This window comes from Armigeres subalbatus, chromosome 2 (assembly GCF_024139115.2).
Source record: "Armigeres subalbatus isolate Guangzhou_Male chromosome 2, GZ_Asu_2, whole genome shotgun sequence".
Lineage (NCBI taxonomy): Eukaryota > Metazoa > Arthropoda > Insecta > Diptera > Culicidae > Armigeres > Armigeres subalbatus.
This window is the reverse complement of record NC_085140.1, coordinates 414,666,667-414,680,493: the sequence shown is the minus strand read 5'-3', so window position 1 is coordinate 414,680,493 and position 13,827 is coordinate 414,666,667. Positions and strand designations below refer to the sequence as shown.

The 13,827-nt window shown below is 40.0% G+C and overlaps 2 protein-coding genes across 6 annotated transcripts in view; one reads left to right on the top strand and one right to left on the bottom strand.

Annotated features, from left to right (window-relative positions):
- Window positions 1–13,827, bottom strand: part of LOC134213389 (potassium voltage-gated channel protein Shaw-like) — a 356,566-nt gene that overhangs the window by 293,263 nt on the left and 49,476 nt on the right. The window lies entirely within an intron of this gene.
- On the top strand, window positions 8,313–8,816 carry LOC134217690 (uncharacterized). Its single transcript, XM_062696501.1, has 2 exons — window positions 8,313–8,487; window positions 8,545–8,816. The coding sequence occupies exons 1-2, from the start codon at window positions 8,338–8,340 to the stop codon at window positions 8,800–8,802; spliced, it is 408 nt and encodes a 135-aa protein (XP_062552485.1). The 5' UTR covers window positions 8,313–8,337; the 3' UTR covers window positions 8,803–8,816.

The following is a 13,827-nucleotide window of genomic DNA, read 5'->3' as shown; positions in this document are numbered from 1 at the left end:
ACAATATAATAAAATATATAAAAATAAATAAATAAATAAGTATATAAATAAAAATAAATTATATGACAAAATTACAATAAGTAAATAATAAACTATAAAAAAAAACCAAAAAACAGGCTTAAATAAGTAAGCAAGTGTCAAAGCAAACTAAAGGTAAAGTCAGATGGATGGTAAAATATAATAGTGATGTATTAAAAGTTATATTAATACCGGCATGAAGCTTTTATGACCAGCATCCCCTATTTGAGATTTTTGTATTGCCTTCTGTGCGGTATTGTTATGCCGCCAGCAGCGTTGAGAGATCGTTCGTCTCACTGTCTCGCTGTGTTTCAACACTCGCTCGCTAAGGCAGAACAATAAAACAGTTGTTGCTGTACCTACCGTCATCACTCCATACGTTTGGATGGATAGGTCGATGCAGCAATAATTTTTTTTTTTTCACTTTGAACACTTTGGCTCAATGATGGGTTATGAAAAGCACTTCAGCACTATTCCAATTAATGTCCATAGATGAATAAACTAATTATCCATCACAGACCATAACTTGCATGCAAGATGTTCTTTTTCTTTCTTTTGCACACTATCACTTGTTTCCTCCCTAAAAAGTGCACTTCACTGGGAGTTCTAACTATTATTTCATAATGAAAAGTTGCAGTTTTTCGCCTGCTTGCACGATTTACGCGGTTATTAGCACTTGATCCACCGATTTACAAACCACTCCCGAATTTATTCACTCGATTTCGGTAATAATTTCGGTTGATTTCTATGCCGAACAAATCACGTCGCTAATTATCGGCAGTGTTGCCAGTGTAGTCCTTTTCAGGACTTAAACTATTTATCCAAGAAGAGGTTTTGACCGTTGGGAAAATTGTTTACCCAGACAAACAGACTGTTCGGCTGAATAAACGACAATGACGATTTTGGAAAGATTTATTGTTTTTAATAATGCGCCATTTGAAAAACTAAGGCAGCTAAACGTCATTTTTCTCTAAGGTGGCGTCTTTATTGATTTGGCCGTCGTCGACGGAAAGTGAAATTTTCTGGCAAGATTCTTTGGTTTTGTTTCGTTAGTCATCAGAAATGATATCGATTTTTTTCCGGGTTACCATCGTTTGGCGACGACAGAAAGTTGCCCTTTGGTAGCACAACCGCAAGCGCGCATCGGAGGGAGATGATGCAATGAGTTTGTTCAAATGGATGGCGTCAGTAGCAGTCAAATGGAATTTCCTCACAAGATTTTGATTTGTTGTTGAAGTTGAATGACGACCACCAACGCAGACTTCCACCACCAATTCGATGATTTTCCTTTGAAAATGCTACCAGAGTGCCTTCGTGCTGCTGTGTTCGCTCCGCTGCGTCCGCTCTGCGTAAAATCTTGTTCAACCGCTCTCTGCGGAATCCCGATCAAAATGGCTCGCGCGCACTGGAAAGTAAGCATATGCGGTATTTCGAAAAATTTCGTTTCAGGTGGTTCGAAACGAAATTCCGCGGAATTCTGCGGAATTTGAGCATGGCGAAATCTGATTTCTTGATTTCGTTTCGTTTCGTAAAATTACAAAAATTTCGCTAGAAAAAACTAGCTTCTAACGAAATTTAACGGAATTCCGCGGAATTTCGAAACAAATTTAAACTTAAACCATACTTTATATTACCAAAATTTTTGGCTGCGCCGCTGAACAAAATCGTTAAGTTGTTTTCAAAACTTTAGGTTGTACAATATTCCTATAAACGCTTACTACATAACCCCATTCTTAGTCGACAAATTTATATGTAATTTTCTTCTATGTGAATGCGTAAGCGATCGTGTGGATGCTGGCCATGGGACGCCAGCTAGTCCAGGAGAAAGCGAAGTGAAAAAAAAATCTACCTCGCTTAGCAGAAATTTGTTTAACCAGTGTGCAATCGATCGTGTTGATGCTGATCACGCCAGCTAGATGGGAGATCGTGAAGTGATAAAACTTATGTCTGCATCGAAGACCACAAAATTCTTTAGTGCGGAATCGATCGTGTTGTAGAAGATTATCAAACGAAGCACATTGATCTTGCGTTGGATTGATTTGAAACGTAGTTTTCGTCTTCTTGTTTTAAAAATAACTTCGTTTGGAATAAATATTTTGTCGCTTACCAAGGGGTGACCAAGCACGTGACCAGCATCATTATTGGTCATGAATTGGGAACTCCGAAGTACACAATAAGAATATTTTTTTTTTGTATCCCAAGAATATTATTTAATTGGTGAGCTGTGCATATTTGCTGTTTCTCGGCCAATTATGATTAGCAGCTGCGATGTGTACAGTTAATCAAGCGAATAAGCTTTTTGCCTTTCTCGTATACAAAGTATACGTAAAGGCTATATGTTCGCTCCAAAAACAGACCCATAGTGTTATATACCAATCGACTCAGCTCGACGAATTGAGGGGATGTCTGTGTGTGTGCGTATGTGTGTGTGTGCGCACCAAAAGAGCAAAAAGTCTCGCTCACTTTTTTTGTACTTACCCTATACCGTTTTTTTTGCAGCATCTTGCATTCGACGCAGTAATCTGCTCCATTGTTTCCTATGAAAAATTGGCCGGATCGGACAATGGGCTTGGAAGTTATGGCCAAAATACTTTTACTCATGAAAAAGCGGGTAAAAAAGTCTTGATCACTTTTAATGCACTAAACCGATTTCCTCGCAACAGGTTGCATTCGACGCGGAATCTTGTCTCATTATTTCCTATATTGAAAATTGGCCGGATCGGACAATGGGCTCAGAAGTAATGCCCAAAATCTCGCCCAAAATATTTTTTTTTCCGCACGAGAAAGGCATCATCACCGCTAGGTGGATTAATCTGGGTTTTTTTACTATTTGCACAATATGTAAGGAACATTGAAGATATGTGGACATTTCTAGATTTTTGCATGGAATTTGCAAAAAAAATCCAGGACGGGTTGAAATATCATTAAAATTGCTGAAAGTTCTTTACTTATGATTGCTTTTAGCTCATACTGACTAAAACAGCTGTTCTCATATGCCAAGGACACACAGACAATAGCTCAGTTTGTTGAACTGATTGTATATAAGACTATGGGTCTGTGAAATTCATTCTGAAATACATAACTTTATGCATTTTAGAAAGGTGCACAGGATTCTTCTAGTGAGCAAATGTATGCTATATATACAGTATATGTAGACGAAGAATAAGGAGGAATACATTTTGGCTGATACGCTCTTTTCAAATGTTGGTCTAGTAATATCAATTCTCTATCTGCGTATATGCCTGGCAGATGTGGATACATAATTGAGTAAATAAAAAATAAATCTAAGCATTCATTTTCTTATTTTGACTAAGTAAGTAAGGTACACTGGGGGAAGTGGAAAAAGGGGGTAAGTGTAAAAATCGACTCGAAAAATTGGAATTGTACATACAGTTTTTACCACATCATAACATTATGCAAGAATATATTTCGATGCTCACACTAATACTATGTTGAAACTTGTATAATACATACACTAACACGGTTAACGCTTGAACTGTAATTGTAGATTTCGCGAAAAGTTGATTTTTGCATTCATAAAATCAATTCTTATTTGCACCAATTGTTCTTTTTTCAAGTGAATTTATATCACAGGTGATTATTATAATACAATTAAACTAATCCCATTCAATTGGTAGTGAATTGTACCAAGAAAGCAAATAATCTAAAGATTTTACACTTACCCCAGGTATCAAACACTGCGGGGGAAGTGAACAATGTTCTAATTACGCAATTATTTTCTTCCCTCCAGGGTTTATTTCGATAGCTGTGAATCCTAATATGTTCCTTCTATATTATCATTGTGATTCCAGTGGTGATTGGACTCATATGAATGAGAAAATGCCTGAATAATCCACCTATCGGTATTGATGCCTTTCACATGTTTTACATATGAAAAAAAAGTATAAGAAAGTTAAAAATAGTACTGATAGGTAAATATATTGTATAATTCACATTAATTTTTATTCATAACAAGTTTCGCCGTTGAATGCATTTTTTGGAAACAAATTGGTTAAGGACAAGTGCTTAAGAATAGCTGATAATTTTGTACGTGCTTTGCGTACAGACATACATACAAATACGCACATACAGACATCATCTCAATTCGTTAAACTAAGTTGATTAGTTTATAACCCTCTAAGTCCCATTTTTCCTTTAAAAAGTTCATCTTTGGGGCGAACATATAGACTTTACGTACACTTAGTGTTCGAGAAGGCGAAACCAGCCCTCCCCTAGCTATTACGAGAATTCCTTGAGGATATATTCCGTTAAGGTAATGCAATTATTCCACAAAAGATACTCAGAGCAATTATCGTATTGATTTTAGTTATATGTAACCACTCATCACTATTGAAGGTCAAAGTAACATGGGTTTTCTACTTACCCCATCCCTCTAGAGTAAGTGGAAAAACAACTCTTAATTTTAAAATCTATTTCCATAAATTTCAAGTGACCAAAATGGTGTGAATTACCGTACAGTTGATGCAAAATTTACTGTTTTTGATAGCCCATTTTGATTGCACGCATCTAAATCATTTAAACTGATTTTACACTAATTCAAACATGCACTATCGATTTTTCCTTTTCCACTTCCCCCAGTGTACCTTACTTAGTCCACGTTGACAAGACAATATGAAGTATGCTTCAGCATAATTACATAATTCTTAAGTGAACTAAGGTTTTAAACAAAATTTAAATCCGTATATGAAAAATCCAACAATTCCTTTATTTTTATATACCTTCTGATGTAACACTGATATAAAATTGATCAGATTCGGGAGCACACGCTCCACGATGAATTTCTTTGAAAGCGGCACAAATGCTGGGGTATTGTTACTCTTTGTTATTGTATGTTATTGTAACTCTTTTGGTCGCAAACAGTTATTCGACTTCGAAAAAGTGAAATCAAAATTGCGTACATAATGTAAAACCAATTTTATAAAAGTTCCGCGGAAAAAAATTTTAATTTCGTTTCGTTTCGAAAAATTTCGAATTAAATGAACCTTGATTTCGTATCGTTTCGAAGTCTCGAAAGAAATCTTCATTTCGTTTCGTTTCAATCCGAATCAACATAGACATTTTAAATTTTGTTTCGTTTCGTTTCGTTAGGAAAAAGTGTGTCCAAACAACAGGAAAAACAGTCCATTTTCACAATTAACTTTTTCTTTTCAGAAATTGTTGATCCTGAGAAGAACCAATTTTTCTTTTTTCTTTTCCCAATACTACTTTTCAACTAACTGACATCACAATTTGTAATAAATTTTCAGCATCGGCCTTGGCGGTGCGGTATCGCCACAGTGCTATTTTTATGGTCCACCCTATCTTCATATGAAATGCTGGTTCGTTGAGGTTGAATGATCTGCAGCAACACATCGAGCACCACCACCAATCCGATGGATTTCCTTTGAAAATGTTATTAGCGCCTCCGTGATGCTGTGGCCGCTCCGCAGCGATCGCTTTGATGCGTCTGCTCTGCGTGAAACCTTGTTCAAACTGAGGACTAGATCCAAGTGATTGATTTTTGATGTCTGTGCTAGTGATGCATGTACGTGATTGGTTGGTTGACCTATATCCAGACTTTTTATCAATTATCGACAATAAATAGTTAAAAATCAGTATTTTCAAATGAATACGAAGAAGCGTTTACTCATCCTTGATCGAATGGTCCAAAAAAAATTGAAAATCCATCGAGAAACGGCTTAGATATTGAAGTTCGAAGTCTATCATATTTTCGTGACGGTCCCCGATTTTCGCAATCGTAAAGTGTACCTCAATATAGAAAACACAGACATAGTCCTACGTCAAAAATCCCTCTATCGGAATTTCTAACTTATTTTTTAGAATTTTGGGTTGTTCTACAGAAATGCTCCAGTTACGAAAATCTTTCATTTAAGACTTGAGCACCATGACTTTTCGAACATAGTGTTTTTTTTTGGGACACCCTACTGAACACTACACTCAAAACGACTGTCGTGTTTCTGCCCAGTAAGCAGATAGTTCACGCAGTCTAGTGAGTAAATTAATTGGTGTGAGAACTGACGTATTTAGGTAGGCTGCAGAACATTCGCGAAATTCGAGTTTGTTATTCTGTTCTTACCGTGGGGCATTGAAATCCGTACATCTGAGCGCTTCATTAAATGTAACTGTCTCTAGAAAATACAAATCGAACGCAAATAAAACGTTGGTCGTCAATACAAGTTTATAGTTTAGATGAAGTCACTCTTGGTAGAATTATAGTCAGTACGTGAACAAATGGCACTTAAAACTACGAGTTTTCTGAATTGTGATTTTGGTTTCGATTTTTGTTGTTTCATCTTCAAAGCATACTCTCTATTTAAATGATCAAAAAGCTTATTGTCAAGTATATGAACAGGATAAGATAATTTTTTTATAAAATTAATACATTTAACCGCTTTTAATTTATTGATTTCTCCTGAGGTGGACGGATTTTGATCCCCCACGGTACAGGTCGGAGCGATTTAACGGGTTTTGTATATGACGCGAAACATTTGCAAGAGCCGGGTTACTTTGTTCTACCTTGGAAGGTTCGTATTGTGCCTTGCAACAAAATGACACCTTTCATGATCATTTTCCAAGGCTCTAATAGATGTGAAAAATTTCTTCGCAGTACAAATAGCACGTGCTATCCAAGCATTCACCACCGGAATGCACCACGTGGCGACCAAATTTTAAAATATCGAAGTGGCTTTTTTAAGGAGGTATGTTTTTTTAGGCAACTATCTGGCACGTATTTTTCGTTGCGACCAAAAATGAGCAGTAGAGTAGATTTTTTTTGAGCGGTACAGTAATAACTTTTCAGCATATACTTTTACCGAAAAACACTCTATATTGTGGAATAGAGCTCCCTATTATTTTCCTTACCAGCACAAACTTTCCTTCCCGCGACATCTATAAAGGTAGTATGGGTTCCCTGCATCTTCAATAGTAGGTGTTGAACTAACATTCCTTCCGGGATTGTAAGAACGTGGCCAGGTATACAACTGCTACTGTATAGAAAAAGGTACTAATCCCAATTGCTAATTTGCGACAATGTGCAGTAGATTGCGCAATTGTGCATTGTATAGCCACCCACGCTTTGTACAATCACATATGCTATACTATGGCAATAATGCACTCGAAACGACTTTGTTCTTATTTCCAACACTGTATTACCACTATTACTGTACGTACAGTACACCAACTCTCTTAAAATTAAACGCCATTTGAATAATTTACCCCTTCCCATAACATTTCTGCCGAGAGCAATTTACTGGTCATTAAATTCCTTACACCAGATTTTGTTGACATTGTGATTCGTGCACACACTTTGAAAATGTAAACAGCAACGACCTCAATGTAAAATTTATCAAACTACCGAACGTTTTTCCGAGCATATAAAACGGTTCATGTTCTCATAACCCAGCAGTCATCATCATTATCCTATCAACAATGTTCTGCGGTATGAAGGAACGCTTTTCCAGCTGGTGGATACGTTCAACAAAACTCACACCTGAGAAGGATTCGTTCTGGATACTGGACTACTTGTTGGCCATTGCGGGTGTTCAACTAATTACCAAAAATCGTTTTCTCCGGAACGCGTGGAACATTTACCGATTTATGCTGATTGTGCATTGTTTCCTGTCGACCAGGACTGCGTGGAGCGTTTTCAAAGTGGCGGAGACGTTCCAGCTTGGGATCAACAACCTTCACTTGTTCACCGGAATCATGATTATATGTGTGCGATGTGTGTTCATATTGAGGAACTTCGAACAGGTGGTGTCCATACGAGACTTCGTCAATCAAAGGAAGTTCAAGGCGAACGAAGCTTCCGCAATGAAGATTCGCCAAAACGTGTATTTGAATACTATTTTGTGCACAATGATCATGGTTCCGAGCAGCCTAGTCGAATGTGGCGTCATATTGTTCGGTTTGGCTGGCTCGTCTGAACCTTTTCAGTTGCCATTTTATTTCGACGGACTTAGTTTGATGGAAAATTTTGTTTTACGAAGAGTATTTTCAAGCCTGTTTTCGATATACGTTTTGATGGCATGCTCGAATTTTTTAACTGCGTATCTATCCTTGTCAACGTTGAAGGCGGAAATGAAAGTCGTTGTTGATGCTTTTGGTAAAATCATGGATCAAGTTGATCAACAATTGACTCGTAGATATTCCGAAAAGGGTGAATCATTTGATGAAGCATATTTTTGGAATGCTCTGCAAGACGAAATGGGTCAATGCGTTCGCGCTCATTGCGAAGTAATAAACAAGTTGAAAGGCTTGAGGAAAGTAACAGATCCAACTTTTCTGTTGCTTTATTACATGACTATGTTGTTCATTGCGATCGGGATAATGGCATTAATGTTTTCACCGAAATTCAACAGTTTCAATGTTTTGTCGTTGAACTATTCCCTACGGTATGCGATTGAATCCTACGTTTTCTGCTATTTAGTGTCAAAACTAAACGAAGAGGTGAGATGATGAAACATCATTAGGAAATTAAATTGAAAATAATGTATTTTACAACAGCAAAACAATATTGTCAACAAGTTGTTCAAATTTGAATGGGGAGTCAAGTTGAGATACAGTAAACGATTCGACCGCGAGTTTAAACACATCAAATCAACAGTTATGATCGTGATGATGCAGTCACAGCGAAGCCTTAATCTAAGCTGCGGAGGCCTGTTCGAGATGACCATGGACAAGTTTACCAACATCATGAACAAGTCTTATACGCTAACGATGTACTTCTGGAACATGAAAAACAGGAATGAAGGGCTTCATTAACCCCAGAATGTGTAATGAAATGAGCTATGTAACACATTTAGAAAACAACAGCGCACGTGAAGTTATTTCAATAAAATGAATGAAAAGTAAATTATTTTGCATGCTATTTTGTGAAAAAGACCCACATAATGGTGTTCCTACATTTTGCGACGAAAAGACGAAAACAATATAAGTAGTAGAGAACGTAGGAAGAATTAGGTATGGAACTGATAGGTTGGAAGGTTCCATCATTTATATTCATCATTTCTTACGAACAGCTCCGCATCAACAAAGGAATTATTTTCTACTTATGCTCCAGACAGGTACATCATACTGCACTGATCCATTGCATTATTCGTCATAATTCGCCAGAACCAGAAAGATTCAATCGAAATTGGAAATGTTCAGCGATGTTTGATTGGAAATTCTGTGGAAGCATCGCCCTGCAGTCACATATGTGGTGTCTTTCGTTCCGTCGGATGAAGTCAAAATTCACATGAAAATAATTTCAAAAATATTTCCATTCGTACGTTCGTTCGTTTCTACATTTCTGCTTGTTCGCAATTTTGCGGCATCATGATTTGACATCTGTGCGACGTTGCTGATCACGGAGATTCAGGGTCATTACGATGCACTGTAAGGATTTGGGTGTCCAAAATATAAACAAAAATGAGCTGCTTCCAGTTTGAAAAAAAAACTACTCTAACGTTGTTGGAGTGCCAAAGAAAACGGTTATTCTAAGTTTGCGAAAGCTGTATTGTAGTCCTACTATACAGCTTTCGCAAACTTAGTATGACCGTTTTCTTAGGCACTCTAACAACGTCAGAGTGATTTTTCTATCAAATCAAATGATAGACGACCGATAACACTGAGATGTAAAATTGGCTGCTATTGTCAACTTCTGAGTTGACGATAACAGCCGATTTTACATCTCAGTGGCATTTATCAATTAAGAAAAATCGGTCGTCTATCATTTGATTGTTACACTTTAGAATCGTAGGAAAATATAGCCTCAATCACCCCAATCACTGTACTTCTTTTAATACGATATCCGAAACACCACGATCAAAGTTCCACATAAATGCCCGATGAAGATTATAAATTTAAAAATTTTATCAAAGAGTTGACCACATTTTTCTAAAATAAAGCGCTAATGTGACACCAGCCTGCCATGAACTGTGTTTTATCGCATGGCGAAAAGTTGATCCAATGGGCTTTTTTAAATAAACTAAACAGCATTAACATATATTATTTCATACACAATTCAATAAATTGAAGGCAGGCGCACAGAACTTGAGTTTTCAAGGTGTCGATCTGCACATTGTGTTCAAATCGTAACGTTCCGTTTCAGACTCAATTATTTGCTGTTTTCTACACAATCAGCGTCAGCATAATTGAATATATTCTCACTCTGATGCGAAAGGAAATTAAACGCACGAGTGATTTGCCTTCCTTTATTTGATATCACAACCGACTGCTATCTTTGTCCATATGTATGTGATAAAAATTTACCAACGACTGACAGGATATTTGTTCAAGAAATTAAGAAGAAACGTTTTGAATCGAATCACTTTATGAAAATTTATATACCATATTATTCATTAGAATCGTCGAACACTGAATATGAAAAAAAAATATGATGACAAGGGAATTTTTCTGGAAGTTTCGATTTTTAGTAATTAAAAAAAAAGCTAAATTTCAATCCATGAATAATTTCACAATTTAACCATTGTAATCTGAGATAGGAATGAGCTAAAAAACGAATGCTCAATTGGTAGTGACGGTGCTTTTCGGAGCAACTAAAAATTTTGATGATTGTGAGTCAATGTTCTACTACGAAAACAAATGTATAAAAAGTGTTTCAAAATCAGTTTCATCAAGAAAAGGTACCAATCGATTACAATTAAAGCTTAGGCTCTAGTTTTTGCCTTTCTCGCCACAGAAAAAATATATATACTAGATCAGCAATTCTCAACTTTTTTCATGCGAGGTACCCCTTCGAACTTTTGCATTAATTGGGGTACTGTTTAATGCTGTAAATGGAATTAATGTAAATGTAATTGAGGTATTGTATATTGCTGTAAATGGAAATAAGTTTAACTTATAAGATATATGAAAAATGGAATATATGGCTCTCCAATTTTTTTTTCTAAAATTTCCATGAAACTTCCCAATTCAAATTAAGTTCATATATCAAGCTTCTTACACAACTTTTTTGACTATTGAAGACTTCCGGACCTCTTGAAAGTAGACTTCCGGACCTCTTGAAAGGAGGTTTCCGGGCCTCTTGAAAGGAGGTTTCCGGGCCTCTTGAAAGGAGGCTTCCGGGCCTCTTGAAAGGAGGCTTCCGGGCCTCTTGAAAGGAGGCTTCCGGGCCTCTTGAAAGGAGGCTTCCGGGCCTCTTGAAAGGAGGCTTCCAGGCCTCTTGAAAGGAGGCTTCCGGGCCTCTTGAAAGGAGGCTTCCGGGCCTCTTGAAAGGAGGCTTCCGGGCCTCTTGAAAGGAGGCTTCCGGGCCTCTTGAAAGGAGGCTTCCGGGCCTCTTGAAAGGAGGCTTCCGGGCCTCTTGAAAGGAGGCTTCCGGGCCTCTCGATAGGAGGTGTCCGGGCCAATTGAAAGGAGGTTTCCGGCCTCTTGAAAGGAGGCTTCCTGGCCTTTTTGAAGGAGGCTTCCGGGCCTCTTGAAAGGAGGCTTCCTGGCCTCTAGAAAGGAGGCTTCCTGGCCTCAAGAAACGAGGCTTCCTGGCCTCTTGAAAGGAAACTTCTTGGCCTATTGAAAGGAAGCTTCCTGGCCTCTTGAAAGGAGGCTTCCGGGCGTCTTGAAGGAGGCTTCCTGGCCTCTTGAAAGGAGGCTTCCGGGCCTCTTGAAAGGAGGCTTCCGGGCCTCTTGAAAGGAGGCTTCCTGGCCTCTTGAAAGGAGGCTTCCGGGCCTCTTGAAAGGAGGCTTCCGGGCCTCTTGAAAGGAGGCTTCCGGGCCTCTTGAAAGGAGGCTTCCGGGCCTCTTGAAAGGAGGCTTCCGGGCCTCTTGAAAGGAGGCTTCCGGGCCTCTTGAAAGGAGGCTTCCGGGCCTCTTGAAGCTTCCGGGCCTCTTGAAAGGAGGCTTCCAGGGCCTCTTGAAAGGAGGCTTCCTGGCCTCTTGAAAGGAGGCTTCCGGGCCTCTTGAAAGGAGGCTTCCAGGCCTCTTGAAAGGGCTTCCTGGCCTCTTGAAAGGAGGCTTCCAGGCCTCTTGAAAGGAGGCTTCCTGGGCCTCTTGAAAGGAGGCTTCTGGCCTCTTGAAAGGAGGCTTCCGGGCCTCTTGAAAGGAGGCTTCGGGCCTCTTGAAAGGAGGCTTCCTGGCCTCTTGAAAGGAGGCTTCCGGGCCTCTTGAAAGGAGGCTTCCGGGCCTCTTGAAAGGAGGCTTCCGGGCCTCTTGAAAGGAGGGCTTCCGGGCCTCTTGAAAGGAGGCTTCCAGGCCTCTTGAAAGGAGGCTTCGGGCCTCTTGAAAGGAGGCTTCCGGGCCTCTTGAAAGGAGGCTTCCGGGCCTCTTGAAAGGAGGCTTCCGGGCCTCTTGAAAGGAGGCTTCCGGGCCTCTTGAAAGGAGGCTTCCTGGCCTCTTGAAAGGAGGCTTCCGGGCCTCTTGAAAGGAGGCTTCGGGCCGCTTGAAAGGAGGCTTCCGGGCCTCTTGAAAGGAGGCTTCCGGGCCTCTTGAAAGGAGGCTTCTGGGCCTCTTGAAAGGAGGCTTCCGGGCCTCTTGAAAGGAGGCTTCCGGGCCTCTTGAAAGGAGGCTTCCGGGCCTCTTGAAAGGAGGCTTCCGGGCCTCTTGAAAGGTGGCTTCGGGCCTCTTGAAAGGCTTCCGGGCCCTCTTGAAAGGAGGCTTCGGGCCTCTTGAAAGGAGGCTTCGGGCCTCTTGAAAGGAGGCTTCCGGGCCTCTTGAAAGGAGGCTTCCGGGCCTCTTGAAAGGAGGCTTCCGGGCCTCTTGAAAGGAGGCTTCCGGGCCTCTTGAAAGGAGGCTTCCGGGCCTCTTGAAAGGAGGCTTCCGGGCCTCTTGAAAGGAGGCTTCCGGGCCTCTTGAAAGGAGGCTTCCGGGCCTCTTGAAAGGAGGCTTCGGGCCTCTTGAAAGGAGGCTTCCAGGCCTCTTGAAAGGAGGCTTCTGGCCTCTTGAAAGGAGGCTTCGGGCCTCTTGAAAGGAGGCTTCCGGGCCTCTTGAAATGAGGCTTCCAGGCCTCTTGAAAGGAGGCTTCCAGGCCTCTTGAAAGGAGGGCTTCCGGGCCTTTTGAAAGGGGGCTTCGAGGCCTCTTGAAGGGAGGCTTCCGGGCCTCTTGAAAGGAGGCTTCCGGGCCTCTTGAAAGGAGGCTTCCGGGCCTCTTGAAAGGAGGCTTCCGGGCCTCTTGAAAGGAGGCTTCCGGGCCTCTTGAAAGGAGGCTTCCGGGCCTCTTGAAAGGAGGCTTCCGGGCCTCTTGAAAGGAGTTTGAGAACCGCTCTACTATGTCAAGCTAGAAGGAGAAGGTAGTACCCCAACTGATTTTTATATAATAAATAAATTAATAATATTTATAAATTTATTTCTTTTCCCAACATTTGAGTGTTTTCGAAACCTCTACAATTCCATTTTAGGCAAAGAATGTTTCAATTGCCGTAGACTACATTATTGATACCTGAATTTATTTCTCTAGGCCTTTTGGCCGAAAAGGTCATTTAAACCAAAGCTCTTTGCTTCTTCAATTTACCTCTTCAGTTTGACCGAAATGATCGTTTAGCAGAAAGGGCCGTATGGCTGAACGGGTCAGAAGGCTGAAAATGTTCGAAAACGCCGTTTGGTCTAACTGGTCGTTTTTCAGAAAGAGCCACTGTAAAAATAGAGAACAAAAAAAATGAGAAAAAGGTTGTCTTACTACTTTCATCACTCATCTCACTTTTCACAGTTAAAAGTTAAATTGAGTTAGAAGTACGAAGTAAGAAATGAGAATAGCTGAGTGAGAAGTAAGACGCTAAGTGAGAAGTGAGACTCCTCATTTATCATTTATTACTTCGCAAATAGTAGTGAGAAATGATAGTTGACCAATAGGAAGTG

What these genes read in the sequence shown, in the direction of transcription:
- LOC134217690 (XM_062696501.1), top strand. Translation starts at nt 8,338, where the DNA reads ATGACTATGTTGTTCATTGCGATCGGGATAATGGCATTAATGTTTTCA. An exon ending in TGTCAAAACTAAACGAAGAG is followed by an intron (nt 8,488 to 8,544) that starts GTGAGATGATGA and finishes ATTTTACAACAG; the next exon opens with CAAAACAATATTGTCAACAA.